We start from the raw sequence: 27,379 nt of genomic DNA, 5'->3' as shown, positions 1-27,379 counted from the left end.
CAGAATAGTATTCTCAAATAATTTTTCACATGTTTGCTTAGATTTTGTGCTATAAACTAGCTCTGCTGTCAAATTTCCAAAAACCGCGCATCTCGGGGACTGCCTGTACGTGATGAAATTCTTGACACTTCGATCGGACGGAAATTTTATCCCGAAAATCGGAAAAGTAACAGGAGCGAAGGACACGCGTAGAGGTAACATTTTATTAATTTGCACTATGGGCTATGGGCGCTAAAATTGGCACCAAAATATGGTTGCACTATGGGCTATGGGCACTAAAATATCGTCAAAAGTGTTTAAATTCACACCGAGGGGTAGGAATGTGACGTTTTCGAACGTTTGCTTCGAAATACCCAAATGTTCGAACATGTTTGACGCGGGTTTGACAGCGAAAGAAAGCAAAAAATAATAACAAAACATAAATATTAACAACATTAATCATTTACCTCTTTGCTTACTTTTATCATCGGAAGTAAAGCGATTAAAGTGCTGCAACTGTAAAAAAGCATGTTTTAAACGTGAATTAATTAACCAGCCGTGGACGTAATAAGCTTACAAAGCATTCACAGCGCATTATCTACCAGCTGTGTATTGGTACCAGCAGCTGTTTCGTTTCCCCAGTCTCCCTTCACAAACGGGAGAAAACAGGCAATGTAGTTCAGAAGCTCCGTACCTCATTCATGTAACGGAAACAATCTCGTCCTTCCTAAAGTAAAGAAACACACGGCTGTGAAATGTTTTGCTGTCTGAAGAGTTGCCTCAACGGTGTGCTGCCGGCACAGTCCGTACACATCACGAAAACTGCTAACCCAGTGCAACTGGACTCGTCACATATGGGTGAGTGTTTAACAGCAACGATTTTCCGGATGAACTCTTTCACCGATGCTTTCTCCCAACGCACAGGTCATGAAGTGGTTATAATAAAAAACGGATTGCGAGCCTGCGGAACTGGCGGTGTACTAGCGAATGCACCGCTCGTCCAGTCCAAATCATACTTCGAGGTGAAGCTACAGCAATCGGGCCACTGGTCAATCGGTCTCGCTACCCAGCAGACGGACCTGAATCAATCGGTCGGTGGAAAGGACCGGGAATCGTGGTGTCTCAACTCGAACCATCTAGTGCTGCACGGTGGCGATGTTATCTACCGCCTGGATGCCAGCAAGAGCGCTGGTGTACCGAACGGGGGACAAAACTCACCCGGTCACAGCGTCACCTCCGGCGGCACGGTACCAGTCGATCTAGCACCCGTTTCAGCACCAGCATTTCCTGCACCCGGCAGTGCCTCCGGTCCAGATAGTGGGTTACCACAGGAAGGGGACACGATAGGCGTCGCGTACGACCATGTCGAGCTAAATTTCTACCTGAACGGGAAGAACCTGAACGTGCCGGTGCTGAACGTGCGTGGAACCGTCCATCCCTGTCTGTTCGTCGACGACGGTGCAATCCTTGACATTGTGCTGGACAATTTTGCGTATGGTCCGCCGCCCGGGTTCGAGCGCATCCTGGTCGAACAGTCGTTGCTTTGATTTCTCACATCTACGTGCTGTTGCTTTTGTTAAGTTTAAGCCGCTCTCGTTGAAATCAAATGATTATTGTGACTAATCTCTACTAAACACTCTCCGCACGCCACCGCTCCGCTCGCTTTTATATCTCTATCTATCTCTTAATCTATCGTTATAAATTGTCTTACTTCCCGTCCCAATTTGCTTTTGTGGGTTACATCGGATACAATATCGTTATTAGAGCATGTATGGTAATGAACCAAGAGCCAAGGGAATCGTTTGGATCACAAAAGTAGTCACACTGGACCATGTGTCTCCCATACGCAGACCAAACTCTACAGCTGAAGAATGAAGGTATACAGCGAGACAAGTGAACGAGAGAAGAAGCAAACTGATTGACTCCATACAACAAAACGGCATAAACTAATCCATCGTCTTTCACACACAGACTCAGCGGACAGGGACTAATAGAAGGTATAATCTTATTAACTATCTTCAATTCTTCTGTGTTTCTATCTTCATTATATTAAAATCGAACAATGTTATGATCACGTTACATTGCTTTCCAATACTTTATCTCTTCCCAACCTAAGCGTATCATTTATTAATGTGCGAGGTTTTCCTACCCTTGTTTCTCATAACAAACCATAAAACGCTTTGTACTGATCTAGGTATTTACGCAAAACGATTGTATAATATTGAACCAATTGATAAAATCGGAAAAGAAAATATACATGAAGATATTTATTGATCGTATAGTATAGTATGTATAGTGTTGATGAGAGGAGAGCATCGAGAGCAATTTTGCTCTAAAACCGCCGAAAGGTATGCAAAAACTTAACAAATACGTACGTAAAAGCGTTTAGAAGAAAGCGTCGCCACCAGCAGATGCTGATCGCGCCTCATAATTGCAGGTGGTTATGTACTGAGTATATAGTTTGCAGGAATATAGCGACGAGCTGAGCTGTGCCGGTGCCCGAAGGACGTGGACACCGCTCTGCATACGACGATACGGATAAAGAGCAGTGCAATAGATGTTAATATCACATATCACATATCAATCAGCAGATTGACTCGCGGTACTGTTTGCCTCCCACATTCCCACATGGTTATTCTTCTTCTTGATGACAATCTTTGTGGGGGGACAACAGAGAGCAATTAATCACAGTAAGTGTTTAGTGTCCAGCTTACAAGAGCTAGAGGAGCACACGGTCATTTCAGTCGTCATTGCATATTATTTTGAAGCGCTTTTCCTTTCGTCGAAGTCTCTCCGCGCATGCGATCGGAGCCACCAAAAAGCGACCGATTTTGTGATTTCTGACACCAAGAGAGCATCCACGAAAGGAGATAACATCAATCTGATCCGCACAAGGATCAGCCATGTTTGTACATCCGCACGCTTGCTCACGATATCAGTCACTGTGATGCTATTGATCAATTAGAGATCTTCTACGATTGGCTATTAGTTACACATACTATCAAACAAGGGCCCTCTCGGGAGAGCGATCGATAGAGTAAATAGCTCAGCTACTGTGGGGAGAATCCTGCGTCTCGTTTCATCCATCCAGTTCCTACAGTGCGTCTCATAACTGTACAGAAGTTCAGTTTTTTAATTATTAGCAGTAGGAAATGTGCAGTGCCACTATTTCCGAAGACATTATGTATTGTTTATTGTTCGGTTATTTTCCAACAATCATATCTCTTGTCGTCATAGGTTTAGAAGGATGCCATACATCAATATTTTCCATCAATATTCCACATAGTTATTTCCATAAAAATAAACTTGTGCATAATTATGGTACGCGCTGTACTGATTGCACGAACGGAAAGAGATGAAAGATCAGTTGACGGATCAAGCGCTATGATCACTAGACGGAAGGGTAAAGCTGTATGAAATGATACCACGTGGTACGAAAATTTGTGCTATCTCTTCGTTGATCATGCTCTCTTGGTGTCAGAAACCATTCCATCGTTTCTGAAGCGTTTTCGACGGACGGAACGGCGCAAAATACGAAAGAGATGCAGGATCCGTTTTGCCTTTTCCCCCTTCACTCTAATGCGTTTGATAGGAATGTGAAAGGAATGTTCTTTCATAAACCTTAATTCTCACATTCCGGCCACCAAAGAAATTGAATTTATGGGTATATATGGGTATGTGCCTTGCCTTGTTATCACTGATAACTAACTATGAAAGTCAATAAACGAAAACATGGTTTGTTGCTGCATGCTATTCAGTGCCAGTGCCAATCTTCCTATCCAAATTGCTGAGCACATTTGGATTGGGTAACATTACCAACCGGTACGACGTGGTTACCGGATGCTGTGCGTAGCGTCACTACGCGAACTGTTCCGTCCTTGCCAGGATGAACAGAAATAATACGCCCCATTGCCCACAAGGAAGGATGCATGTTGTCTTCTTTGACGATCACCAGTTGGTTTTCTTTTAGGGATACTGATCGACCATTGCAATACTTGGCTCGCGCTTGCAATTGCTGTAAGCATTTTGCTGTAAGCAAGTGAACCGTGACTCCTTTCATGCTTTCAGCCCGAAAGTAGCAGCAAGCACCATACGACACTTGTGATGCATCTGCGAAAATGTGTATCTGCAAATTTGTAGCCGAGTTCGCTATCCCAGTCCCATGCCTTTCCATCCTTCTTAAACGACCATAGTTGCTGCATGAATAGTTTAGCGACGATTATCGTTGGACCCAGCAAGCCGTGAGGGTCGAAAGCCATGGCTATATATGACAAAACTATCCGCTTTATCAATCCGCTTGGTATCACAAGTTACAAAATTGGCCGATTCCGGGGCATTTTGTCCCAACTTCAAATTTCGCCAGGGGCCTTTTGTGGTACCCTTCGGGGCCCCCTCTACCATAGGAGACTGGGCCTATGTATACGACTACTACACACATTTCTTGGGGCCCCCAACACGGCGAGGTCCTAGGCGACCGCCTACTCCGCCTACCGTTTGATGCGCCGCTGCATACAGTGGAGGATCAATCCCCTTGGAGACCCAGGGCGGAAATATAGTTGGGGCCTCTAATTTTTAAAACGATGCAGGAGGGAAGGGGGACATTGAGGGGACTTGAAATGAGACAAGGCGAAAAGCGCAGTAAGAAGGGGCCTATTGCCGTTTGATCCGCCGCTGGGCTGCCCCTAATCAGTCATACGTACGAACGCATGTCTGTTCGCGATGAACTGCGCCTTTGCCTCCTTTCACGTAAACCAGGTATTGACCAGTTCCGGAACAACACACCGACTGCAGGTGAGATGGGTCGTGTGTGTTTGTGACGATATCACCGGTAGCACGGAATATACACGGGAGATTGTGCTGCAACATCGTGCTACAGGATCCTTAAGGACAGTGTATGAGACCAACCAGATGATGTGTCCACTACAGTACCCGATCCTGTTTCCACGGGGTGAAGCCGGTTGTACTCATGGTATGTTTAAGATACGTCGTCGAGGAAGACAGCCGAAACAATCGAGCACGGGGACAAACACAGATAGTGGTGCCGTCATCAATGAGGATGATCCCCAGATGGAGCCGAATGCAGAGAAAAAATCATTCAATCAAAATACTCCACGTGAGTATGCCGCGTATATATTGCATATCCTGGCGGGAGATCGCTCATTCTCTGATGCATTGTAAGGGGTAATCACCTGTCATGCATTTTGCAATACAGAATGAGCGAGTTACTAAGTTGTGAATTTCGATTTTTTTGTTTATTTATTATTTAGTGGATTGTTTAACATTGTCTATCCCATTAAACAAACAACGCAAATTTTATGTAATAATAATAATTTGTGTTATGCACAGTCGGTTAGATTTGCATAGCTTTTAGCATTTGAATACTAAAATGCTAGGTCAAGTTTTTGTGTTGAAAGACTACCTCCATGATCATTCGCTCACGTCGATGTATTAGGCGATGAACAAACGGATAACGGTTGATTTCTGTGGTGAGCTTCTAATTACTGAACTTTTTCAACAACTGATCATGTTTTATAGCATTCTTTGATCCATTAGGTGCAGGGCCACGAGAGTTGACAAAATGCTGACTAATTTGACCAATAACCAAATCAGCTAGTCAACTGTGAAAACCACTATACCACAGCCGCGCACACAATTGTTTTCAGATTTTCGATACCAGGAGAGCATGTTTTTCAAGAGGTGGAATAAATTTGCGCTGCAGGTGAAATAACCTGCAGCGTGGAATAAATTTGCCCATCAATATTGCATTGCGTACTATCAAACCCGTGAGAGTGTTCACTAGTTTAAGAAAAATGGATGAAACGGAGAGCATCCTTCATTTCGCTCAAACTTTCCATGGGCTGGTACGAAATTCCATACAAAACCCGCTGTTTTCAGATTCCCCCGATACCAGGAAAGCTTCAACGGAAGAGGTAGCACCTTGTACAGTAATTTTGCTCGAAAACCGCCTAAAGGTATGCAATGTTTAAACACTAACTTTCCCGTTGGTCGTGAAAAATTTCTTCAAAAACCGCCGAAAGGTATGCAATATTTAAACACTATTTTTCCCGTTGGTCGTGAAAAATTTCTTCGAAAACCGCCGAAAGGTATGCAATTTTTAAACACTAACTTTCCCGTTGGTGGAGCAAAATTTCTTCGAAAACTACCAGTTTTTGAATGTGTAATACCAGGAGAGCATCCACGGAAGAGGTAGCTCCTGGTACTACGCCGTAAGGTATGCAATGTTTATACACTATCTTTGCAATCAATTTTCCGCCGTAAGGTATGCAATGTTTATACAATAACTTTTCATACAAACCAGCTGTTTTCAGATTTCCAATACCAGGAGAGCATGTTTTTCAAGAGGTAACACCTGGTACCAGCAGAGCAAGATGGCGCCCAACAATTCATGAAAAGTTTCATGAATGAAATATTTCATGAAATATTTCATAAAAATTTCATGAAAATTTCATGAAATATTTCATGAAATATTTCATGAATGAAATATTTCATGAATGAAATATTTCATGAATGAAATTTTTATGAATGAAAATTTTATGAATGAAAATTTCATGAATGAAATTTTTATGAATGAAAATTTTATGAATGAAATTTTTATGAATGAAACTTTTATGAATGAAATTTTATGAATGAAATTTTTATGAATGAAATTTTCATGAATGAATTTTTAATGAATGAAATTTTTATGAATAAAATTTTTATGAATGAAATTTTTATGAATGAAACTTTCCTGAATGAAAATTGTATGAATGAAATATTTCATGAATGAAATTTTCATGAATGAAATTTTGATGAATAAAACTTTTATGAATGAAATTTTTATGAATGAAAATTTAATGAATGAAATTTTAATGAATGAAATTTTTATGAATGAAATTTTGATGAATAAAATTTTTATGAATGAAATTTTTATGAATGAAAATTTAATGAATGAAATTTTAATGAATGAAATTTTTATGAATGAAATTTTTATGAATGAAATTTTTATGAATGAAATTTTTATGAATGAAAATTTTTTTGAATGAAATTTTTATGAATGAAAATTGTATGAATGAAATTTTTTTCATTCATAAAAATTTCATTCATGAAATATTTCATTCATGAAAATTTCATTCATGAAATATTTCATTCATACAATTTTCATTCATGAAAGTTTCATTCATAAAAATTTCATTCATAAAAATTTCATTCACAAAAATTTCATTCATTAAAATTTCATTCATTTAAATTTCATTCATAAAAATTTAATTCATACAATTTTCATTCATGAAAGTTTCATTCATAAAAATTTCATTCATAAATATTTCATTCATAAAAATTTCATTCATAAAAATTTCATTCATTAAAATTTCATTCATTTAAATTTCATTCATAAAAATTTCATTCATGCAATTTTCATTCATGAAAGTTTCATTCATAAAAATTTCATTCATAAAAATTTCATTCATAAAAATTTCATTCATAAAAATTTCATTCATTAAAATTTCATTCATAAAAAATTCATGCATAAAAATTTCATTCATAAAAATTTCATTCATTAAATTTTCATTCATAAAAATTTCATTCATAAAAATTTCATTCATGAAATTTTCATTCATAAAAATTTCATTCATAAAAATTTCATTCATATAATTTTCATTCAGGAAAGTTTCATTCATAAAAATTTCATTCATAAAAATTTTATTCATAAAAATTTCATTCATAAAAATTTCATTCATGAAATATTTCATTCATGAAATATTTCATTCATAAAAATTCATTCATAAAAATTTCATTCATAAAATTTTCATTCATAAAAATTTCATTCATGAAATTTTCATTCATAAAATTTTCATTCATAAAAATTTCATTCATGAAATATTTCATTCATGAAATATTTCATTCATGAAATATTTCATTCATGAAATATTTCATGAAATATTTCATTCATGAAATATTTCATGAAATATTTCATGAAATTTTCATGAAATTTTTATGAAATATTTCATGAAATATTTCATTCATGAAACTTTTCATGAATTGTTGGGCGCCATCTTGCTCTGCTGGTACCAGGTGTTACCTCTTGAAAAACATGCTCTCCTGGTATTGGAAATCTGAAAACAGCTGGTTTGTATGAAAAGTTATTGTATAAACATTGCATACCTTACGGCGGAAAATTGATTGCAAAGATAGTGTATAAACATTGCATACCTTACGGCGTAGTACCAGGAGCTACCTCTTCCGTGGATGCTCTCCTGGTATTACACATTCAAAAACTGGTAGTTTTCGAAGAAATTTTGCTCCACCAACGGGAAAGTTAGTGTTTAAAAATTGCATACCTTTCGGCGGTTTTCGAAGAAATTTTTCACGACCAACGGGAAAAATAGTGTTTAAATATTGCATACCTTTCGGCGGTTTTTGAAGAAATTTTTCACGACCAACGGGAAAGTTAGTGTTTAAACATTGCATACCTTTAGGCGGTTTTCGAGCAAAATTACTGTACAAGGTGCTACCTCTTCCGTTGAAGCTTTCCTGGTATCGGGGGAATCTGAAAACAGCGGGTTTTGTATGGAATTTCGTACCAGCCCATGGAAAGTTTGAGCGAAATGAAGGATGCTCTCCGTTTCATCCATTTTTCTTAAACTAGTGAACACTCTCACGGGTTTGATAGTACGCAATGCAATATTGATGGGCAAATTTATTCCACGCTGCAGGTTATTTCACCTGCAGCGCAAATTTATTCCACCTCTTGAAAAACATGCTCTCCTGGTATCGAAAATCTGAAAACAATTGTGTGCGCGGCTGTGGTATAGTGGTTTTCACAGTTGACTAGCTGATTTGGTTATTGGTCAAATTAGTCAGCATTTTGTCAACTCTCGTGGCCCTGCACATATTAATGTGAATTTCGATCGTTCGCTTGATTTTCGCGTATCAAGTTTGATGCTCCAAGTGGAGATCAGTTGTCCGTGCGTCAAGGTCGATCTCTTCGGTCATTGTGAAGACACTTGCGATCATTTCGTCACATTTACACTTGCTCATTTACATTAATATGAAACACACTAAGTGCTCCTCAGGCACAATTTGATACTCAGTAGCAAATTATAAGGATACAGCACCACAAAGCACTCACTATTTTTTCTCAAACAAACTGAGTTTTCAATGCAAAAAAACGAGATCGCTTTCAGCACGCACGGCAATGTTTTAGCAAGACTACTATGATAGGTGCTTCGTTGAATACAACGTTTTTATATCAATGCATACTTAATTTTTTCAAGTATCTTTTTTCGTGTTCATTTTTAATTTAGATCAACGATTTCGCGGTGATGATCTTCAACCGTATGGATTTAGAATTGGAAATTTTAGAACAATTTCAGTCTAACAACGATGCAAATGTTACCGAGATTACAACAATGTAGTTTGAACAGTATTCTACACGGGGATATGATGAAGTGTTTGGACAGTTTGGGATGGGTGGACATAAGCTGGACCTACAATCCAGCTTCGAATAAGTAATATTCAAGAAAAACAGAAATAGTATTCCAAGAACAATGAGGTTGTAATATCAAACGGAAAGTTTAAGAAATAGAATACATGAATAGGTTGAAGTAAAAGGGCATATAAGGGTTCACGGGGCGGCCAGATGGTGTATTGGTAGCGCAGTCGGTCTGTACAAGACAGGACCACGGAAAAATTTCATTTGGACCACCAAACCTCCGTACGCAGCACTGACTATCCTACGGGTAAATAAAGTACAAATAAAAATAGAAATGGTAGGCATAAACATCCTGAAGATGTCGTGCCGATAAAGAAGAAGGAGTTTGAATACATTGCATACTTCTCTTGTGTAGCCGTGTAACCGGGCCGATATACCTAATCAAATAGAAACAAATGTTTTATATAACCAAGGATATATAAAATTCAAAGATACCAAGGATATTTTCGATCAATTTTCTACCTTTTTAATTAGACTTTGTGCTATAAATTAACTCTGCTGTAAAATTTCCAAAAATCGCACAATCTGCACAAGTTGTTTGGGGCCCCCAACACGACGAGGCCCCAGGCGACCGCCTACCCTTTGATCCGCCGCTGGCTGCATAATATATAATTTGTTTAGTTATTAAAATGTTTTAACCATCTAACTATCGGATCCTTGAGCGTAATATGTGTACAGAAACTTGTCCAGTTTAATGCACTTCGCAATACAAATGTGAAACGTTATGAACTACAACCGTAATAATTCCTCAAAACATTATGAACTATAATGAAATAAATGTATAAAATAACTATGACTTCCGACAGCAATAATAGCTGTTTCGCTTTGAAAACGCTTCTATTTAAGCTCCATTTGTCCAACTTTTGATTCCATGTGTCCGTTTTTCTCACATCCTTTGGCTCTTGGAACAGGGCTCCAAGATCCATTTAGCGTACGAAACGCATAGAGCATGGCGCTTCGCTAGGAAGCATTTGTTTGTGCGCGCTAAATTATGCAGTGCGGGGTTGGCTGCTCTTGCCGAAACCATCAACCACCTAAAGCACAGCCCGCAACACCTTGTCCTCCCCGTGTGGTGTGTCACTTGTCATGGGAGGAGCCACACTTCTGGCCCATTGAGCGGACGATCCCGATGGTCGCTCCTTCTGCCATGTTTGGCAGAGCAATCGGTGCCCTTTTGTACGTACCCCTGACGTCTGACCGCTTGATATGCGCGCCTATGTGTGTGCAAGTATTATCCTTTTCCACTAGCGTTCCTGCTCGGGACCTGCCTGACCGACAAAACAACTTCGATTCGGGCAGAAAGTCACCGTCGACATATTGATGGCGAATCGTCCCACCGTGCCCTCCCCCCCCCCCCCCCCCCCCCTCCCCACAGTATCCTTTATGGCATACGAAGGCAAAGAGCGGAATGGGTTCGAGCAAAATGTCATGCGCGGTGCAGTTATCGGTTGGTTCGAAACCACACCTACTTTTAAAAATGGCACCGCACCACTGCACTGCCAGGATGTACCGCGGGTGCGTTCCCGGCAGGGGACGGAGATTCGATCACACCGACCAGGATCGTCTGGTCGGAGGTCAAACCCCAAAAACTCAGTCGACAAGCCGTACAACATGCGCTCGAGCATCAATCGCACGCGGAACGTCAATCGGAACGGCACACTTCCAGGCCAGGACATTCCGGGACGTAGTGTAACATTGCGGGTGTATGTGCGTTGTGTGGTTGTGGTGTGATTGTTTAGTGTAGTTAGAAAAAGGATATACTGCTTGGCTGGCCATTGATCAATAGGGCAAGAATTATACTTACGACATCGCTGGAGATCCTCAGCAGGACATTCCGTGTATTTGGCGCCGTAATCTTTTCTTTTCTACAGCCCGTACACCGTTTGGTAAGTGGTATAAGTGAAATTAGTCAATTTCTCAGGGGTTTCAATCGTTCCGATAATGGTTCCATTGCATTTCTGCATTTCTGAAAAAAGCATGAAAATATGTTAAATTTTAGACACAATTACTAATGTTCATTTATAACTGTACGTTATTCTCTTAAATATGCTTAAATAGTCCCATGCTCCATAATATTTCAGTTTTAGTTATAGTGTCCACTGTTTTTACATACAATAATGCTACTTTTAAAAGTTCGTCTAAAGATGTGTAATCCATCCGTTAACAGAAATTCGGTTAATATTAAAATAAGGGAGACATTTTGGCATTTATGATAAAACCGTTAACTCTAATGTAAGTTGAAGCGTAGATGAAGCTCATGCAAAACAATTCGATCAGTACCAGAAGTTAATTACCCAAACAGAGCGTGCTGTTCATGTGCTGTGGAGCAGTTCAATAAGAATAATTTTGATATCAAACAACACCATTATTCATTATTCATGTTGCTTTGATAGGCTCTAGATTTAGCCCACTGGACCATCCTGTGTTGCTTTGAGCAGCTGTGTCGTTTCTCCATGATTTGGTAAAATGCAAATTTTTCATTTCGCCAACATCACCACACAACAATGAAGAGCCACCGAAAGTGTAACGGCACCGTCGTATGAACGGATGTGTTGACATCGATTATTATGGGACGCGAGGTATCAATAGTCAATAAATGATTAATCAATATCTTTAAGCCCCTAATAATTGTATCGCCACAAGCGCTGACTCATGCTGGAGGTTTTCTGATTCCGGAAAGGATGCAAAACAACATTGGTGGGTTTTATCAGGAAGGATTATCGTGGGTTATTTACTTGGTGGCTGTATAATATATTTTCCAACATGTTTAATAATGTGGTTTATCATTACTTTTTATGTTGCTTAAACGAAAAATAAGCACCTTGTTTTTTCAAAAATTTGATCGACTGTGGCAGTTTTGTTGACCTTTCTGTTTGGAACCGGTCCCCGTTGGCAGGGCAGGTCTGTTCCTTCTCTGAAACTTTCTTCTATAGCGTATGTGGTATCTACATCTCATTTTACATTCTACTTGTTCTCTGAGTCTTAGTAACAATTTGCAAAAACCGTGCAAAGAAAGGATATTCATGTTTAATTTTTTATAAGATCTGTTAATGTTGATGATGAATACAATTGTTGTGTAGCAACATTTAGTACCAGAACAATGAATTAAAATGCTTTTATGTATAATTAATCGTTCGGATTAATGATCGTTGCTTCAGTGTTTAGAATAATAGATCCGTCAGATCGCCACAGTTCTTGACGTATTTAATTTCATATTTAAAACTCCAGAGAAATTTACCTATACAGGCGCGTGTCTCACTCTCATGCAGTGATTTAGTAATTTCTTTTTTCACATTTGATTTTTTAACTTAAGTATCACCACTTGAATAACGATTGGAGATTTCTGAAGTACTCTCCTGATATAAAACAATTCTCAAATATTGCTGCTTTTGCTATGGTTAGTACTTGTACTAGTACTACTTCTACTATTACTACTACTGGATCTGTCTTATAATATACTACAATTTGTAATAATGCTTGGTTTGTGATTAGTAGTAGGTTATCGGAACTGTAACAACACATTGAACACAATAAGGCTTGTGACTACATTCACTACATTCACAAAGACTGCACTGTACTATAATATTACATTCACAACATTCAATGCTGTGCGCAAAGACAGTGCAAAGACACCCCCTTTTCATACGCGTAACTAAATCCTTCTATTCTCCACGTCAGAAAAATTGGTAATAACCTGTCGTTGTACTAGCCTGAATTCAACTTAAATGTAGTATCTGGCAATTCAACACAACTAATATTGATAAATCAATCACAACGAACGATATAATTTGGATCTTAATTGGCGTGATTTGGTTCTCTTTTACTTGGGCTGGGGCCAAACAACAAAAATCTAAAATCTGTATCATATCCGTAAACTGCTCTAACTACTTCAAAAATGTAAAATAAAACATGTTTGGTGGAAAACTGTGGTAGAAACAGTATTTTTTTGTCGAACAAAATGATAAGTGTCCTAAATATTCAGTGGAGGATCAATTTCCTTGGAGGCCCAGGGCGGAATTGTTAAAGGGGGCCCATGATTTTGCAACGGCATAATCGGTGTAAGGGAGATGTACTTCAAACATGATTTAACAACACCAGCAAAGTCTCGGAAAGAAAACTCCCTTGCGTACATCTTAGAGTTCTGTTGCGTAGCCCTGTAAACGGGGCTAGTAAGCTAGTCTCGTTATAAAGGTTTGTATGCCATACAACGCCACTATGTATGAACCATAACGCCACTACTTGGATCACATTTTCTACGATTTACGTACATTTACGATTCCTGATTACTCCAACGCCTTCTACGATTTTTCGCCCAAGGTACAGTTTTCAATCGGTTTACTTTACGGTAACAATCAGAGAAATTTCTTAGAAACCTGTATCGCTCATGTTGATGTTTTAGGCGATGAACAACACAATTGTTTTCAGATTTGCGAAACCAGGAAAGCATGTTTTCAAGAGGTGACACCTGCAGTGTGGAATAAATTTGCCCATCACTATTGCATTGCATACTATCAAACCCGTGAGAGCGAACGCTAGTGTAAGGAAGATTGATGAAACGGAAAGCTTCCTTCATCTCGCTCAAACTTCCCGTCGGCTGGTACGAAATTCCATACAAACCAGCTATTTTCAGATTGCCGACACCAGGAGAGCATCCACGGAAGAGGTAGCACCTTGTACAGCAATTTTGGTCGAAAACCGCCGAAATTTATTCAATTTTTAAACACTAACTTTCCCGTTTTTCGTGAAAAATTTCTTCGAAAACTACCAGTTTTCGAATGTATAATACCAGGAGAGCATCCACGGAAGAGGTAGCACTTGGTACAGGAATTTTGGTCGAAAATCGCCGAAAGGTATGCAATGTTTATACACTAACTTTCCCGTTGGTCGTGAAAAATTTCTTCAAAAACTACCAGTTTCCGAATTTAAAGTACCAGGAGAGCATGCACGGAAGAGGTAGCTCCTGGTACTGCGCCGTAAGGTATGCAATGTTTATACACTAACCTTGCAACCAACTTGCAATGCAAGTTTGGTGCATGCAAGAAACTTGCAGCAAGATGGCGCCCAACATCGTACTTGCATGCAAGCTTGTATGCAAACTTGCATGCAAGTTTTTGCAAGCAATTTCTTGCATGAAAACTTGCATGCAAGTTTGCATGCAAGAAATTGCATACAAGTTTGCATGCAAGTTCTTGTATGCAAGTTCTTGCATGCAAACTTGCATGCAAACTTGTATGCAGGAACTTGCATGCAAGAACTTGCATGCAAACTTGCATGCAAGTTTTCATGCAAGAAATTGCTTGCAAAAACTTGCATGCAAGTTTGCATACAAGCTTGCATGCAAGTTTGTTGCATGCAAGTACGATGTTGGGCGCCATCTTGCTGCAAGTTTCTTGCATGCACCAAACTTGCATTGCAAGTTGGTTGCAAGGTTAGTGTATAAACATTGCATACCTTACGGCGCATTGCATTGCAAGTTGGTTGCAAAGTTAGTGTATAAACATTGCATACCTTACGGCGCAGTACCAGGAGCTACCTCTTCCGTGCATGCTCTCCTGGTACTTTAAATTCGGAAACTGGTAGTTTTCGAAGAAATTTTTCACGACCAACGGGAAAGTTAGTGTTTAAACATTGCATACCTTTCGGTGGTTTTCGAGCAAAATTGCTGTACAAGGTGCTACCTCTTCCGTGGATGCTCTCCTGGTACTATACATTTGAAAACTGGTAGTTTTCGAAGAAATTTTTCACGAAAAGCGGGAAAGTTAGTGTTTAAAAATTGAATAAATTTCGGCAGTTTTCGACCAACATTGCTATACAAGGTGCTACCTCTTCCGTGGATGCTATCCTGGTACTATACATTCGGAAATCCTGGTGCAATTTCGTTTATACTTTAAAGTCACAAAGTCGATATTCTTCTCTGCATTTATTATCACATAGAAACAATTGTTTTCTTTAATCGAGGAAGATTTTTTGATCAATTTTTTACTTTTTAAATATTTTTTTTGCTATAAATTAACTCTGCTGTAAAGTTTTAAAAAATCGCACAATCGGCACAAATTTTTTGGGGCCCCCAACACAGCGAGGCCCTAGGCGACCGCCTACTCCGCCTACGGTTTGATCCGCCGCTGTAAATATTATTTGCACTTCAAAACATTGCATCTACTAAACAATCTGAGTTGAAAGGCAAACTCTCGTTTGTAAGGAATCTCTAACGGATGATTTGAATAAAAAAAATGCGAAGACAATTGGTGCATTCGTCATTTAGTTACGCGTATTAAAAAAGAGTGTGCTTATTCATATTTTCAAAAGTATACTTCGAACTGATCCGTTCAAATCAAACGGTGCTGAGTTTCAGCTTATTAGTAACGACTTAAATGTCTACAAAACATAATACCTAACATCGAACTATTTCAATCATACATATAAGTTTTTCAAATGAAATTGCCCTTGTAATCAGTTTATCAATTACTCCATTTAAACTTCGATTTCACCTCAAACCGCAACATGTTTTTTCTTTGGAAAAAATATCAATTTTCATATACTTTTTCTCATATCCTTTATCAAAAAAAAAAAAAAACAATAAAAAAACACCTTATTACACCCCTCTTCTTCCTTCAAATCTGTACCTCTTCTTGGCTTGTCCCCTTTGAAGTACACCCTACCCGATATTACGGCCACCACCACGTTTTCCCCGGGGGTAAAGTGAAAAGTCAAACCGTTTACCGCATAATTTGCCGCACGCGTCATATTGTTTTCCCGGCGGGTCGAATCCCGCGCACTGAAGCGGGTTGGGTAATTATAATTGTAACCGTGTCTCGTGTTTCCGGCACACCTGTCCCCAATGATAGCGGTTAGCCCGAGCCGAGTATGCAATGATGGGAAATTAATATCTTTCCAGACCCAGCAACAACACTGATCAATAATTCAGATCGCAAGAAGTTCCGAGTTCCGAAACCAATGCCCAGAAAGGAAAGGATATAGGGAATTATGACTTTTGCGGCAACTAAGCCACACAAAAAAGAACCCTTTTCAAGTAACTTTTTTCTTTAATAAAAATGCCCTTTTGCACTCTTGCGTTCTGTTCTTCATCAACCCTTGTTCCATCGCTAACAACGGGAAAGTACATTTTAAACATTCTGTAAAAAAATTCTCATCGATCATTGTCTTGCCTAGGCGCTTGAAACAGCGACAAACTTTGGTTTTTACATTTCTTCACACATTTCCCGTGTGGATGCTCGTGTTCCACACTACACACATGTGTTGCTACTCCAAACTTCCGGACTTTTTCCCAAATTCTCATGAGTCACGTGCGGCTGCCGACGATTTCCAGACGCTTCATTATTATTGCATTTGTAGTGATTTGCTGCTTCCCTTCTGTTGCTTCTAACGAAAATTCAGAGTGTCCTTTTTCCTCTTGCTCTTGGTTGTTCCGAATCGAACGCGTATACCTTATTCAATGTTGCGGCAATCTTTGTCGTATTTTTTTCATTGAAACTCGTCCAATCTATACGAGGGGAGAAGAAGTAGAGAAGGTTGAGCGTTATGTTTTGTGACTACTGGCACTGTTAATGACAGTCCCTCGGTATGAGATCCCTTTTGGAAGTGGTTATAATGTGTCCTTTTTTCTTCTCCTCGTTGGTCAAAGGGTAATAACATACACGTGTGTGTGTGTGTGTGTGTGTGTGTGTGTGTGTGTGTGTGTGTGTGTGTGTGTGTGTGTGTGTGTATACGGTTACTTGCTGCTCTTCACAGAGTACTTATTCAAAGTTTTCTACACTGGCGTGACGTTTAACAGATGTCATTTGATTGGGTTACAGTTTACGCGTTTCTCCGAGGGTTTATTATGTTACGGTTTAGTTTGTATCAAAACAATTGGTTCTAAGGTTAAATGGAGCACGCGTGCCATTAACCGAATGCTAATGTGATGGTATTTTGTGATTCGATATCTTCATCAACGGCACCGGTCCGTAATGACCGTTTTTGTCTGATAATGTAGAGTTCTTGAAGATTGCAATCGAGGACATTCGATCGGGTAATTAAGTAAAAAAAAACTATTTTTAAATGGATTTTAATTACTTTTGTGGAGCGGTAGTAAGTAGTAAGTACCGTAAACCTACGATGTCTCTACTATCAGTCAGGATATCAGGATCTAAATTGACTCATACAACATATTATTAAGTTTCGAAGCGTAAGCCTAAGGGCGTAAGTGACCCTCTCTAATGCTGGATAGTAAGGCTAGTCATATCCCTAAGCCGGGATTCCAACAGAGTTAATTGCGTCATACAGTTTTACCAAGGACCTGATGTCGTATGCGACCTTAACATCTAAGATACGATGATAGTATGATAGCAGTGAAGCTGCAGTGGTTGATTTTCCGTTTCACTTTCCGCTCTAATTGTTTCCAACTGTCCATTCTACGAATAGGGCAAATCACTCTTTTAAAACTTAGACGGAAACGGTAGACGGAGTAGATGGTCGCCTAGGGCCACGCCGTGTTGGGGGCCCCAAAAAATGTTTGTAATGCGCCTTTAGCTTTGCCTCATTTCAACGGCCTCAATGCCCCCCAAATTCATCGTTTTTTTTTTTTTTTAATTAGAGGCCCCATTTATAATTCCGCCCTGGGACTCCAAGCGGATTGATCCGGATTGATCACTGATATCAATGCACACATCTGGCAATCTTTGATATCATCACGACTCGGATCGGGTTTTCCAAATGATGATCCTTTTTAAAAAAAATTGTTCCCTATGGCACCATTTGCACTTTAACAATTTCTTTACTATAACCTTGTAAACCTCACGCTCACCTTTTGCAGTCTGCACCCAAAACAAATCACCTCCATGAACGACAACACTGGCGTCAGTGGTGGCAAACTGTCGGCCGGCGGTCCCGGTGTCCTGTGCAAGGTTTGCGGCGATCGGGCCTCGGGCAAACACTACGGTGTTCCCTCTTGCGATGGTTGCCGTGGTTTCTTCAAGCGCAGCATCCGCAGGTAAGGAGCAGGAGCGAAAGATCCAAGAAAGATCCATCCCATGTACGGCAAATGGTTGTGTACCACGTGTTTTTCTTTTCCCTCTTCACTCCGTCAGAAATTTGGAGTACGTGTGCAAGGAAGGTGGCAAATGTGTGGTGGACGTGTCAAGGCGCAACCAATGCCAAGCCTGCCGATTTGCCAAGTGTCTGCAGGCAAACATGCGCCGAGAAGGTAAGTCACACTAGCGAACACACAGACACACACCCGAGCCCTGAATCCCCCGAAAAATACTCACACGGAAATCAAACACTTGTCGTAACCACTTGAACCGTATCCGTGTTCTCACTTGCCTGGTCGCAATTAGCGCCACCATCAACCAGGAGGTTGCAGGGCACGATTTTCCCATCGAACGCCCGACGACACTCGTATCTGACATCTGACCCTTCCCCAAATGGTTACTGCGATTGAAAAGATGTGTTTACACTCGACCGCACAAAACGCGTCACAGGGTGAATGTTCCCTTTACGGTTTCAGGAAGATGGGAATAGATTCGGGTCAGTGCTCTAGGACGGTGCACCTTCTCGATCCGGAAATGTTTGCGGACGGAACCACGAGGTGCTCTGTGATTGACACTTCCGTCGGTCTTTCTTGAACATACTTTGCAGGGCGGTATAGCGACAGGATTGTGATAATATTTACCGAAAAATACTCTTCTAATTGCTAAATCAACAATCTGTCGCTGATGCGCCCTCTAGAGGTCTTGCATTCTCGAGTTGCGCCGCGATCGATTACTATTTCCTGATTGTTTGATAAGCGCAGTAGTAGTTTTAAATGCAATTTTAAGTAGGTATAATGTTTAGACATTCTCCATGATATTCGTTGTGGACGTAGGATATTCGTCGGAATGTTTTCCTAGTCTCTTATGTTTTCCAACACATATCTTCTCATTGATGACTGTAGTTGTATTAGAAATTTAAATACCACCAACTGTATGTAATTGAATGTTTTCTTTTCACCGCATCCAACTACCATTACGAGCAATTATTGGGCAAACTGAATCGGAACTTGTTTCCCCCTCGATGCCGCTTTTTGAGCGTTCCCCTAACGTACGGTTCATTCAAGTGATACTTTACCCCGCGCCTAGGGCGTCGCATGTTGACACTGCAACACAAAACACATCACCCAGCCCCCGGTCAAAATGTATTGTCCTTAACGAACATTCCTGAGGGTTTTCCATTTACACAGACTGAGACAAGATTCAAATTTTCAACCCAAATAATGCTTCCCTTCCTTTACGGGGTTTACAAACGGACGAAAGCATCAACTTTCTAGCTGAGCTTAGTTCCGATATCCATCAGATGTTTGGCCAGTTGGTTGCTTCACATCATAAAAATTGATTTTGTTTTCGTTAGCGATGCTCCTCCTGTGATAACAGACCAGCAGACCCAGAATGATAGGCTTAGCAACTTAGGGTCTACTGATGGAAACTCTCCGCCATAGTGTTTGTTCTGTGGCGTGAGTAGTGGACTGATGGTATTAGAACCAGATACGCACGAAATAACTCCTGGTGAGTAATTCAAAGTGTTTTTGAACTGAACAAAGGGAATGTTTACATAAGGACAAACTTTTACTTACCATCTACGTGACGATTATATTTGATATATTACATCCGCTGATTCGATTATTACGCTCGTTTTATTATAGTCCATCCATGTTTTAATTTTCCTGGAAGAGTGTGGTGTAAAATCCAACGTTGTGAAAAAAAATTCTCACAATTTCAAACGTGACGATAAAATATTCTTTTCTAATTCATTCAGGATTCTTGGCGGACATAGGGGTTTGCGATGGTCAATAACGAAAACCTCCGTTGAATCAAATAAATACAATTGACTTATGGCCATGGTTCAATTCCTAGACTTCAAACACTACACATATTCCCTCATTTATCTTCCATCAGCGAACCGGGATAAAAAGTCGTAGTTGGGCAACTCCTGGTAGACACTACCCGACATAATAATCAGTCCTATGGGAACCGAACCGGCTGACACGCGTGTAACTTTCTTCGATGTCGTGTGTTTTCCGATTTCCCCGTGTAGTATTTCACACAGCGACTTTCTTTTCTCTTTCTCTTCGCTAGCCGTCCAACATGAACGAGCACCAAGGAACTGTACACCGCTGACAGCCACCGTTAATGGTCTTTCCGCACACGGCGATTACTACGCATCCCGCACATCCTTCGCATTGCCCCAGACGAACTTATTTTTCCCACTACCATTGCACATCACGGCCGCGACGGCATCCGGTCCATTTGCACCGCTCGCCGATCCTGCCCGTTTCCTCTCGCCGTACGCAGCTCAATCGCTTGCAGCTGCCGCAGCCAGCTCCACCAGCTTCGATCATTTCCCGCCACCAACGGCAAGGACTACCACACCGACGGCATTTAAACCTACTGTCACTGGTTTACCGCCTGGATCCGGTTTGATACAGGTACCGGTTCCATTACCAGCAGCTACGGTGATGTCCAAATCGAGCGAAGCAAATCAGGTTACCACCGCCACCATTACGGAATCAATGTTCAATAGTATTACGGGAGATTCGCTGTCCTTACCGGCGCCACCACCAATCCACTCGATCAGTTCCATTCTCAGCCTCAGCTCGGCCAAGGAGAATGAAGTTACCAGCACGGGTGAGGATAGTCCTCCACGATCGGGTGCTACAACACAGCAATACCAACATCAGCTGTTATTTTCCCCCGCTGGAACTGTTGGTCCAATGCATGGGGGAAAGAGCGAAACGGACATGCTGCTGGAATCAGCCGCCAAGTTGCTCTTTCTGGCGGTGAAGTGGGCGAAAACGGTACCTTCGTTCCTTCAACTACCGGCCAATGATCAAAAGCTGCTGCTCGAGGAAGCATGGGCAGAACTGTTTGTCATCACTGCAGCGCAGTGGGGACTTCCTATTGACAATGGTAAGATATTGGACATTGCGTATTGCGTTATTGAAGGAAGCATCCCTCCTGAACATGTTGGCGCCTTCCGTTCCATTCTCCCACACTAGAATTCATCGTAAGGAATCCACAGGCTGTGAAGCTACAAAGTGCCATCCAGCAGTTCGGTATCGCACGCGTTGACTATCGGGAGGCGGCCTGTCTGAAAGCGCTGGTTCTTTTCCGTCCGGATCAACCCCGACTGTATGCAGCGCACGAGGTTCTGCTGCTTCAAGATCAAACCGTTGCACTGCTGCATGAAAAGTGTGGTGGTGTACGGCTAGGCCATCTGCTATTGCTGCTTCCGGCCATCAAGGCGGCAGCCAACGCAAAAGTACTGCAGGAGATGCTGTTCCGCAAGACGGTCGGTGAGGTGGCAATCGAGCGGTTGTTGCTTGATCTCATGAAAACATAGCACCTTGCCGCTTAACTTGTCTGTCAAGGTGTTCCCATTATTCTCAATTATCGTAGCTTAATGTAAAGGGAGAGATGGAAAATGTGTTGTAGAATTTATCAAACATTCCCGTAGCGTAGTGTTCAGTGTGTTCCTTAGATTGATAGTAAGCAGTAGTGTGTGCAGATCTTCGCTGCTCTTCCTACATGAACATCAGAGTTTAGTGTGAGATTACGAAGACCTTGTACGGAGAGAGCAAAATAAAAGAGTATACATGCGTCAAAATCGGATTCGTATATTAAATAAGACTATAAAAATTCGTCTTATTTTCCAGCCAGCAATCAGTTCTGCTACAGCCTTAAAAGAAATCGGCCGCCTTCGTGCGTTTGCCGCCGGTGGGGATATCTAGCAGATCATCCGTCAAATCCGTACTGGCACCCTTCGATGCCACATTCGCTCCAACGAGCGGTGTCTTTCTTCTCACGATTGCCCTCGGGGATGGTGTGACATTTCGAGGCTTATTGTTGCTACCACTACTAATTCGGCCACTTCCCAGCCTCATTACTGGCGTTCTTAGGCCACTCGAACCGACCGGTGAGGCAAGCGGATTAGGTGTGCCTAGAAACCCGAGCTTGTTAGTAGCCAATCGTCGAGCAGCCGGTGACATGCTGGCAAGCCGATCAAACGAACTGCGCACCGAAGGGGAGGCAATGTTACGCCGGGCCGCTTCGATCGCTTTCGCTTTCTTTTCGCGGGATTTTTCCGCAGCCTTTTCCGCCAACTGTAGGGCTAAATTTTCCCGCTTCGACGTTTCCACTATACGGAACGATGGTCCTCCGGCCGACGGGTGCAGCGGTGTGTCCCCACCATCCAACCGGAACGGAGTGCCTTCGATTTCACCCCACGTAAATAGCGGACTGTCCGTTACACCCGGACAAGGTGAGGGACTTTTCACGAAGCCGAAACCACGCACCTGTGGCGTGTCGCCGGCGGATTGATCCACCACCCGGCCATCGACGCCGATTTTCTCCGGCAAATGTTTGGCCTGCGTTTTTGCCGCTTCCACAATCGCTTGCCGGCTGTCCTGCTCGTTAAAGGGATTGTAATGCAGTCGGGTGCTGCTGTGACTGATTTCCTGCTTCCGTTTGGCCATCTCTAACTGCTCTTCCTTCGTCAACTCAACCCCGTCCGGGGTGTACATGATGTAGTTTTTGTTCGTGTATCGCCACATGTCCAGTTGTTTGGGACGCTCTTGCTGATTGAACTGTTGTTCGATACTGGGCAGCGCTAAGCACTGGCCCATCTCGATGGCGGATGTACCCTCCGCTTCGTAGAGCACCGCAAACCGTTGGCGCAGCTTCCGATCGGCCGTTTCGATAATCTCCTGAAAGCTGTCATTGTCCTCGCTTGTATACGATTGCAAAAAGCTGTCCAGCGAGTGCTTATCACCGAGTGTTTTGGTGGATTTGTTTGAACCAACACTGGAAGTCGACCGAATCGATGGTGGAACTTCGCTTGCTGGCGTTGTATCCGGCAATGGTGTTTCGAATGTAGCGGGACTGGCTGTAAACGAAGAACGGGACAAATATAAGATGTAATAAAAGCAACTGATTAAACTTATGCAACCCTTACCGATTCGTGAAGAATTGGGCCTTTTGGAGCTGTACTTTGAGAAGATCTGTCTCATTTTGAAAACGTCATTGTTCGCTAGGGCATCCAAATATTCGTTCTGCGCCTTTAACTTCTTCAAATCCGGGAAGAAATCGCGTTGTATGATTTTACCCATTTCCTGAAATCATAAAACCCACAATTAGCATAAATATGTTCGATTTTAAGAAAGACGATAAATCACGCCATACCTGTAGATATTCTTCCTCGGTTAGGATGATTTTATCTTTCGCTTTAGCCTTGGGAACGTTGGGTGTTTTGAATACTGCTACCGCCTTATTCTGCTCCTTGATAGCCTGTAGGGCTCGCTCGCCCGGTTTGGCCATTGCAGTTACTGAAGAATTAAAGATTTCCCTTTTTATTATGAATTTCCGCCACTGAAACTCTGTTCCGTATTGTTTGGTAAACAATGGAAAGATTTTTGACATCAGTGATGAATCATATGCGCTCAATGACAGCTGCGTAGTTCTGCTATCATCCGCGTGAATCCATAACAGCGCTATTGTGCTGTTTCGCCCTTCATTTCAAAATGACAGTTACAAGTTGAAGCAAGCAATATGCAAAACAGATCTCATGAAGATATTTGAACTTTTGAGCGTTTAATTTAATAATGTATTGTGTTTTAGCTGTTTAAATTACAAATAATCTCAACAATTAATTGTTCGTACTGCATCTTTATTCACATTCGTCCACGATGTCACTATTTTTATGTTCGTTTTGTTAGCGTCACCGTGAGCTACAAACTACATGCTTAAAGACGTATGCATACAATGTCCGTGAAGGACATGCCAGAGCTTACAGACTATTAGTGACGAAAGCAGTCAGCAGAATGGCTGCGATAAGCAGCGGCATTTGTGCGACCACACTGAGCGCTGCACTGTACTCGAAATGCCGGAAATTGCACCCATTGCCAGAACACACGTGACAGTCACCGCTGGTCCGGCAGGCGTCATTTTCCGAGAGGCATCCGCGCAGCACGTTGTTTTCCCGCACCTGTACCACACATCGATCGTCGGCCACAAAGCGCAAACAGGGCGACGCTTCCGTTTGGAGCTCGTCGGCGCAAGTACTGTTGGTGTTTCCTTCGCACTGGTGGCAGTGTAGACGACCGTGCGGGAACAGGTTGCCGTTGCAGGTCTCGTTGTTTACGTTCGCGCAAAGCTGACAATTGTTTACCAGGGCACAGTTGTCACGTTCGTTTGCCGTTAGCTCTGTGGCACATCCACGCTCCACATCCTGGCCTATGTTTGATGCAAAAAATGTACAACAATTTAGGTTTGTCGGGAGTCTCTGGGTTTGGCATTCTGCTCGCCCTAAGAACACTTTCTTATCACTTACCCACAATGCGCGTGAAGCAGGTAATTTCATTAACATTCGGAGAGGGAGGACATTCCAACAGCTCGTTGCGTCGGTCCGGTACCAAACAGTTAGTATTGTTAAAGGTAGTGCAGGTGAAGCATTGTACTGAACCGATCATAAAGGTTACAACATCAATGAAAAAGAATCTCAACATTAGTATGTGTTAACATTTCGTAACCCGACTATGGATCAAGATAAGATAACACAAAACACCGTCACCGAAAGTTGGCCACTGAACGAGCAAGTTGTATGGAACCTTAGTTGTATGGAATGTCGCAAAATTGGATTAATAAAAGGGCAAAACGAAATTGTTAACACATTAATTTTGGTTTTAAAACAATGGTTATGGTAAATTATTAGCGAATTTCCAACTTGTTCCTTAATTTCCTTTTTGCTACATTTTCGAAACGCAACATTGCCTAGCGTTTAACCGCCCTATGTAGCACACGGAATGTGAGCCACATTAGTTTTCTTAAGGGTCCCGAACAAGCTTCGAATCACCTGGTTCTACCTAGCCACACCTATCTGCTAGCAGTCGAAAATTGCTTGGCCGATACTAAATCGTACTCAACACTTACATGCCGATGCGTTTCCGGCAGTGTAGCCCAGCACTAACGCCACTATTGCGATATATTTAAACATTTTCCGATATTTTCCTGGCACAACTTGGCTGCCGTTTTTGGACCTTAACAGAACTGGAATGGCACAGCGCCTCGGTCGTATGTAGAACAATCTTAACCGGTGGGCTAATGCTGATGAACTAACATTCGGGCCATTCCATATCCGGCCCAATACCCCACGGAAACTCCGGTGTGCGTGCCGAATTGTTGGGGCGAGATAAGATAGTGCACAACTACACGGAATGGACTTCAATGCACCACCATACAAATACACGAGTGTCAATATACCTTTGGTGCGTTTTGCTCCCCGCGTATCAAACATTTGAATAGAATATACCCAAACGCTATAGGCGCGAAAGGTTGTTGGGTGGGACGACGCGAGATTTTGAAGAGTAGAAACTTTCGAAGACTTCGACTTCGTGTTGGTGAGGTTGTTATGCGTTAATTTCCCACAGCCTTCATATGAGAAGCCCATGGTGGTAAAATTGTCGATCGACCGTTACGAGGTTCATGTGTGGAAACGCGTGCAAATATATGGACCAGTACCGGATGTTTGCACATTCGATTAAACATGATCCACAACGTGGCGGTTGTACGAATATGCCACAGTAGCATTAAGTTACTTGTAATCACATTTTGATACATGATTTTGGTGACACACTTGAGGTTTCAATAATATATAGACGAAGGAGTTAATGCCCTTTTCTCGATCTTCTGAGTTTGTACACCACCTTGAGGTGCGGTATACCGTTACGAGGATTTTTTTAATTATGTTACGTTTTTGAGTTGGAAATAATTAGGGTCCGACCAGCGGCGGATCAAACGGTAGGCGGAGTAGGCGGTCGCCTAGGGCCTCGCCGTGTTGGGGGCCCCAAACAACTTGTGCCGATTGTGCGATTTTTGAAAATTTTACAGCAGAGTTAATTTATAGCATAAAATCTAATTAAAAAGTTAGAAAATAGATCGAAAATATCCTTAGATTTTATATATCCTTGGTTATATAAAACATTTGTTTCTATTGGATTAGCTATATCGGCCCGGTTACACGGCTACGCAAGAGAAGTATGCAGTGTATTCAAACTCCTTCTTCTTTATCGGCACGACATCTTCAGGATGTTTATGCCTACCATTTCTATTTTTATTTGTACTTTATTTACCCGTAGGATAGTCAGTGCTGCGTACGGAGGTTTGGTGGTCCAAATGAAATTTTTCCGTGGTCCTGTCTTGTACAGACCGACTGCGCTACCAATACATCATCTGGCCGCCCCGTGAACCCTTATATGCCCTTTTACTTCAACCTATTCATGTATTCTATTTCTTAAACTTTCCGTTTGATATTACAACCTCATTGTTCTTGGAATACTATTTCTGTTTTTCTTGAATATTACTTATTCGAAGCTGGATTGTAGGTCCAGCTTATGTCCACCCATCCCAAACTGTCCAAACACTTCATCATATCCCCGTGTAGAATACTGTTCAAACTACATTGTTGTAATCTCGGTAACATTTGCATCGTTGTTAGACTGAAATTGTTCTAAAATTTCCAATTCTAAATCCATACGGTTGAAGATCATCACCGCGAAATCGTTGATCTAAATTACAAAAAGAACACGAAAAAAGATACTTGAAGAAATCAAGTATGCATTGATATAAAAACGATGTGTTCAGTGAAGAACCTATTATAATAGTCTTGCTAAAACATTGTAATGCGTGCTGAAAGCGGTCTCGTTTTTTTGCATTGAAAACTCAGTTTGTTTGAGAAAAATTAGTGAGTGCTTTGTGGTGTTGTATCCCTTTAATTTGCTACTGACTATCAAATTGTGCCTGAGGAGCACATAGTGTGTTTCATATTGATGTAAATGTGCAAGTGTAAATGTGACGAAATGATCGCCAAGAAATTCTTGGATTTCTT

General features: G+C 41.4%; 4 protein-coding genes across 5 annotated transcripts; 2 read left to right on the top strand and 2 right to left on the bottom strand.

Annotated features, from left to right (window-relative positions):
• Positions 1–472: 472 nt before the first annotated feature.
• Positions 473–2,216, top strand: LOC128297074 (SPRY domain-containing protein 7). Its single transcript, XM_053032637.1, has 2 exons — positions 473–837; positions 904–2,216. Exons 1-2 carry the CDS (start codon positions 735–737, stop codon positions 1,524–1,526), a joined length of 726 nt encoding a protein of 241 aa, XP_052888597.1. The 5' UTR covers positions 473–734; the 3' UTR covers positions 1,527–2,216.
• A 16,090-nt stretch (positions 2,217–18,306) lies between these two features.
• Positions 18,307–21,841, top strand: LOC128309387 (nuclear receptor subfamily 2 group E member 1-like). Its single transcript, XM_053045761.1, has 4 exons — positions 18,307–18,458; positions 18,556–18,671; positions 20,578–21,408; positions 21,498–21,841. Exons 1-4 carry the CDS (start codon positions 18,307–18,309, stop codon positions 21,839–21,841), a joined length of 1,443 nt encoding a protein of 480 aa, XP_052901721.1.
• LOC128309386 (splicing factor ESS-2 homolog) lies at positions 20,140–23,866 on the bottom strand. 2 transcript variants are annotated; one of them, XM_053045760.1, is made up of 3 exons: positions 23,680–23,866; positions 23,447–23,609; positions 20,140–23,383 (listed from the first exon to the last, which is right to left on the bottom strand). In XM_053045760.1, the coding sequence occupies exons 1-3, from the start codon at positions 23,812–23,814 to the stop codon at positions 22,179–22,181; spliced, it is 1,503 nt and encodes a 500-aa protein (XP_052901720.1). In that variant the 5' UTR covers positions 23,815–23,866; the 3' UTR covers positions 20,140–22,178. The 2 variants fall into 2 exon arrangements, with proteins under 2 accessions (XP_052901720.1, XP_052901719.1); XM_053045759.1 differs by having other exon boundaries at positions 23,453–23,609.
• A 320-nt stretch (positions 23,867–24,186) lies between these two features.
• On the bottom strand, positions 24,187–25,578 carry LOC128298037 (uncharacterized). Its single transcript, XM_053033769.1, has 3 exons — positions 25,426–25,578; positions 24,827–24,952; positions 24,187–24,729 (listed from the first exon to the last, which is right to left on the bottom strand). Exons 1-3 carry the CDS (start codon positions 25,487–25,489, stop codon positions 24,284–24,286), a joined length of 636 nt encoding a protein of 211 aa, XP_052889729.1. The 5' UTR covers positions 25,490–25,578; the 3' UTR covers positions 24,187–24,283.
• Positions 25,579–27,379: the final 1,801 nt, after the last annotated feature.

Source organism: Anopheles moucheti, chromosome 2 (genome assembly GCF_943734755.1).
Source record: "Anopheles moucheti chromosome 2, idAnoMoucSN_F20_07, whole genome shotgun sequence".
NCBI lineage: Eukaryota > Metazoa > Arthropoda > Insecta > Diptera > Culicidae > Anopheles > Anopheles moucheti.
The sequence above is the reverse complement of the archived record's forward strand: the minus strand, read 5'-3'. Positions and strand labels throughout refer to the sequence as shown.

Bases quoted from the DNA above. Each gene is read 5' to 3' on its own strand.
- LOC128297074 (XM_053032637.1), top strand. From the start codon at position 735: ATGTTTTGCTGTCTGAAGAGTTGCCTCAACGGTGTGCTGCCGGCACAG. The intron at 838-903 runs GTGAGTGTTTAA...CCCAACGCACAG, and splicing joins ACTGGACTCGTCACATATGG to GTCATGAAGTGGTTATAATA.
- LOC128309387 (XM_053045761.1), top strand. From the start codon at position 18,307: ATGAACGACAACACTGGCGTCAGTGGTGGCAAACTGTCGGCCGGCGGT. The intron at 18,459-18,555 runs GTAAGGAGCAGG...TCACTCCGTCAG, and splicing joins TTCAAGCGCAGCATCCGCAG to AAATTTGGAGTACGTGTGCA. The intron at 18,672-20,577 runs GTAAGTCACACT...TCTCTTCGCTAG, and splicing joins GGCAAACATGCGCCGAGAAG to CCGTCCAACATGAACGAGCA.
- LOC128309386 (XM_053045760.1), bottom strand. From the start codon at position 23,814: ATGGCCAAACCGGGCGAGCGAGCCCTACAGGCTATCAAGGAGCAGAAT. The intron at 23,610-23,679 runs GTATGGCGTGAT...TTATGATTTCAG, and splicing joins CCGAGGAAGAATATCTACAG to GAAATGGGTAAAATCATACA. The intron at 23,384-23,446 runs GTTGCATAAGTT...CTTCGTTTACAG, and splicing joins TTCTTCACGAATCGGTAAGG to CCAGTCCCGCTACATTCGAA.
- LOC128298037 (XM_053033769.1), bottom strand. From the start codon at position 25,489: ATGTTTAAATATATCGCAATAGTGGCGTTAGTGCTGGGCTACACTGCC. The intron at 24,953-25,425 runs GTAAGTGTTGAG...TGATCGGTTCAG, and splicing joins TGCCGGAAACGCATCGGCAT to TACAATGCTTCACCTGCACT. The intron at 24,730-24,826 runs GTAAGTGATAAG...CATCAAACATAG, and splicing joins CTGCTTCACGCGCATTGTGG to GCCAGGATGTGGAGCGTGGA.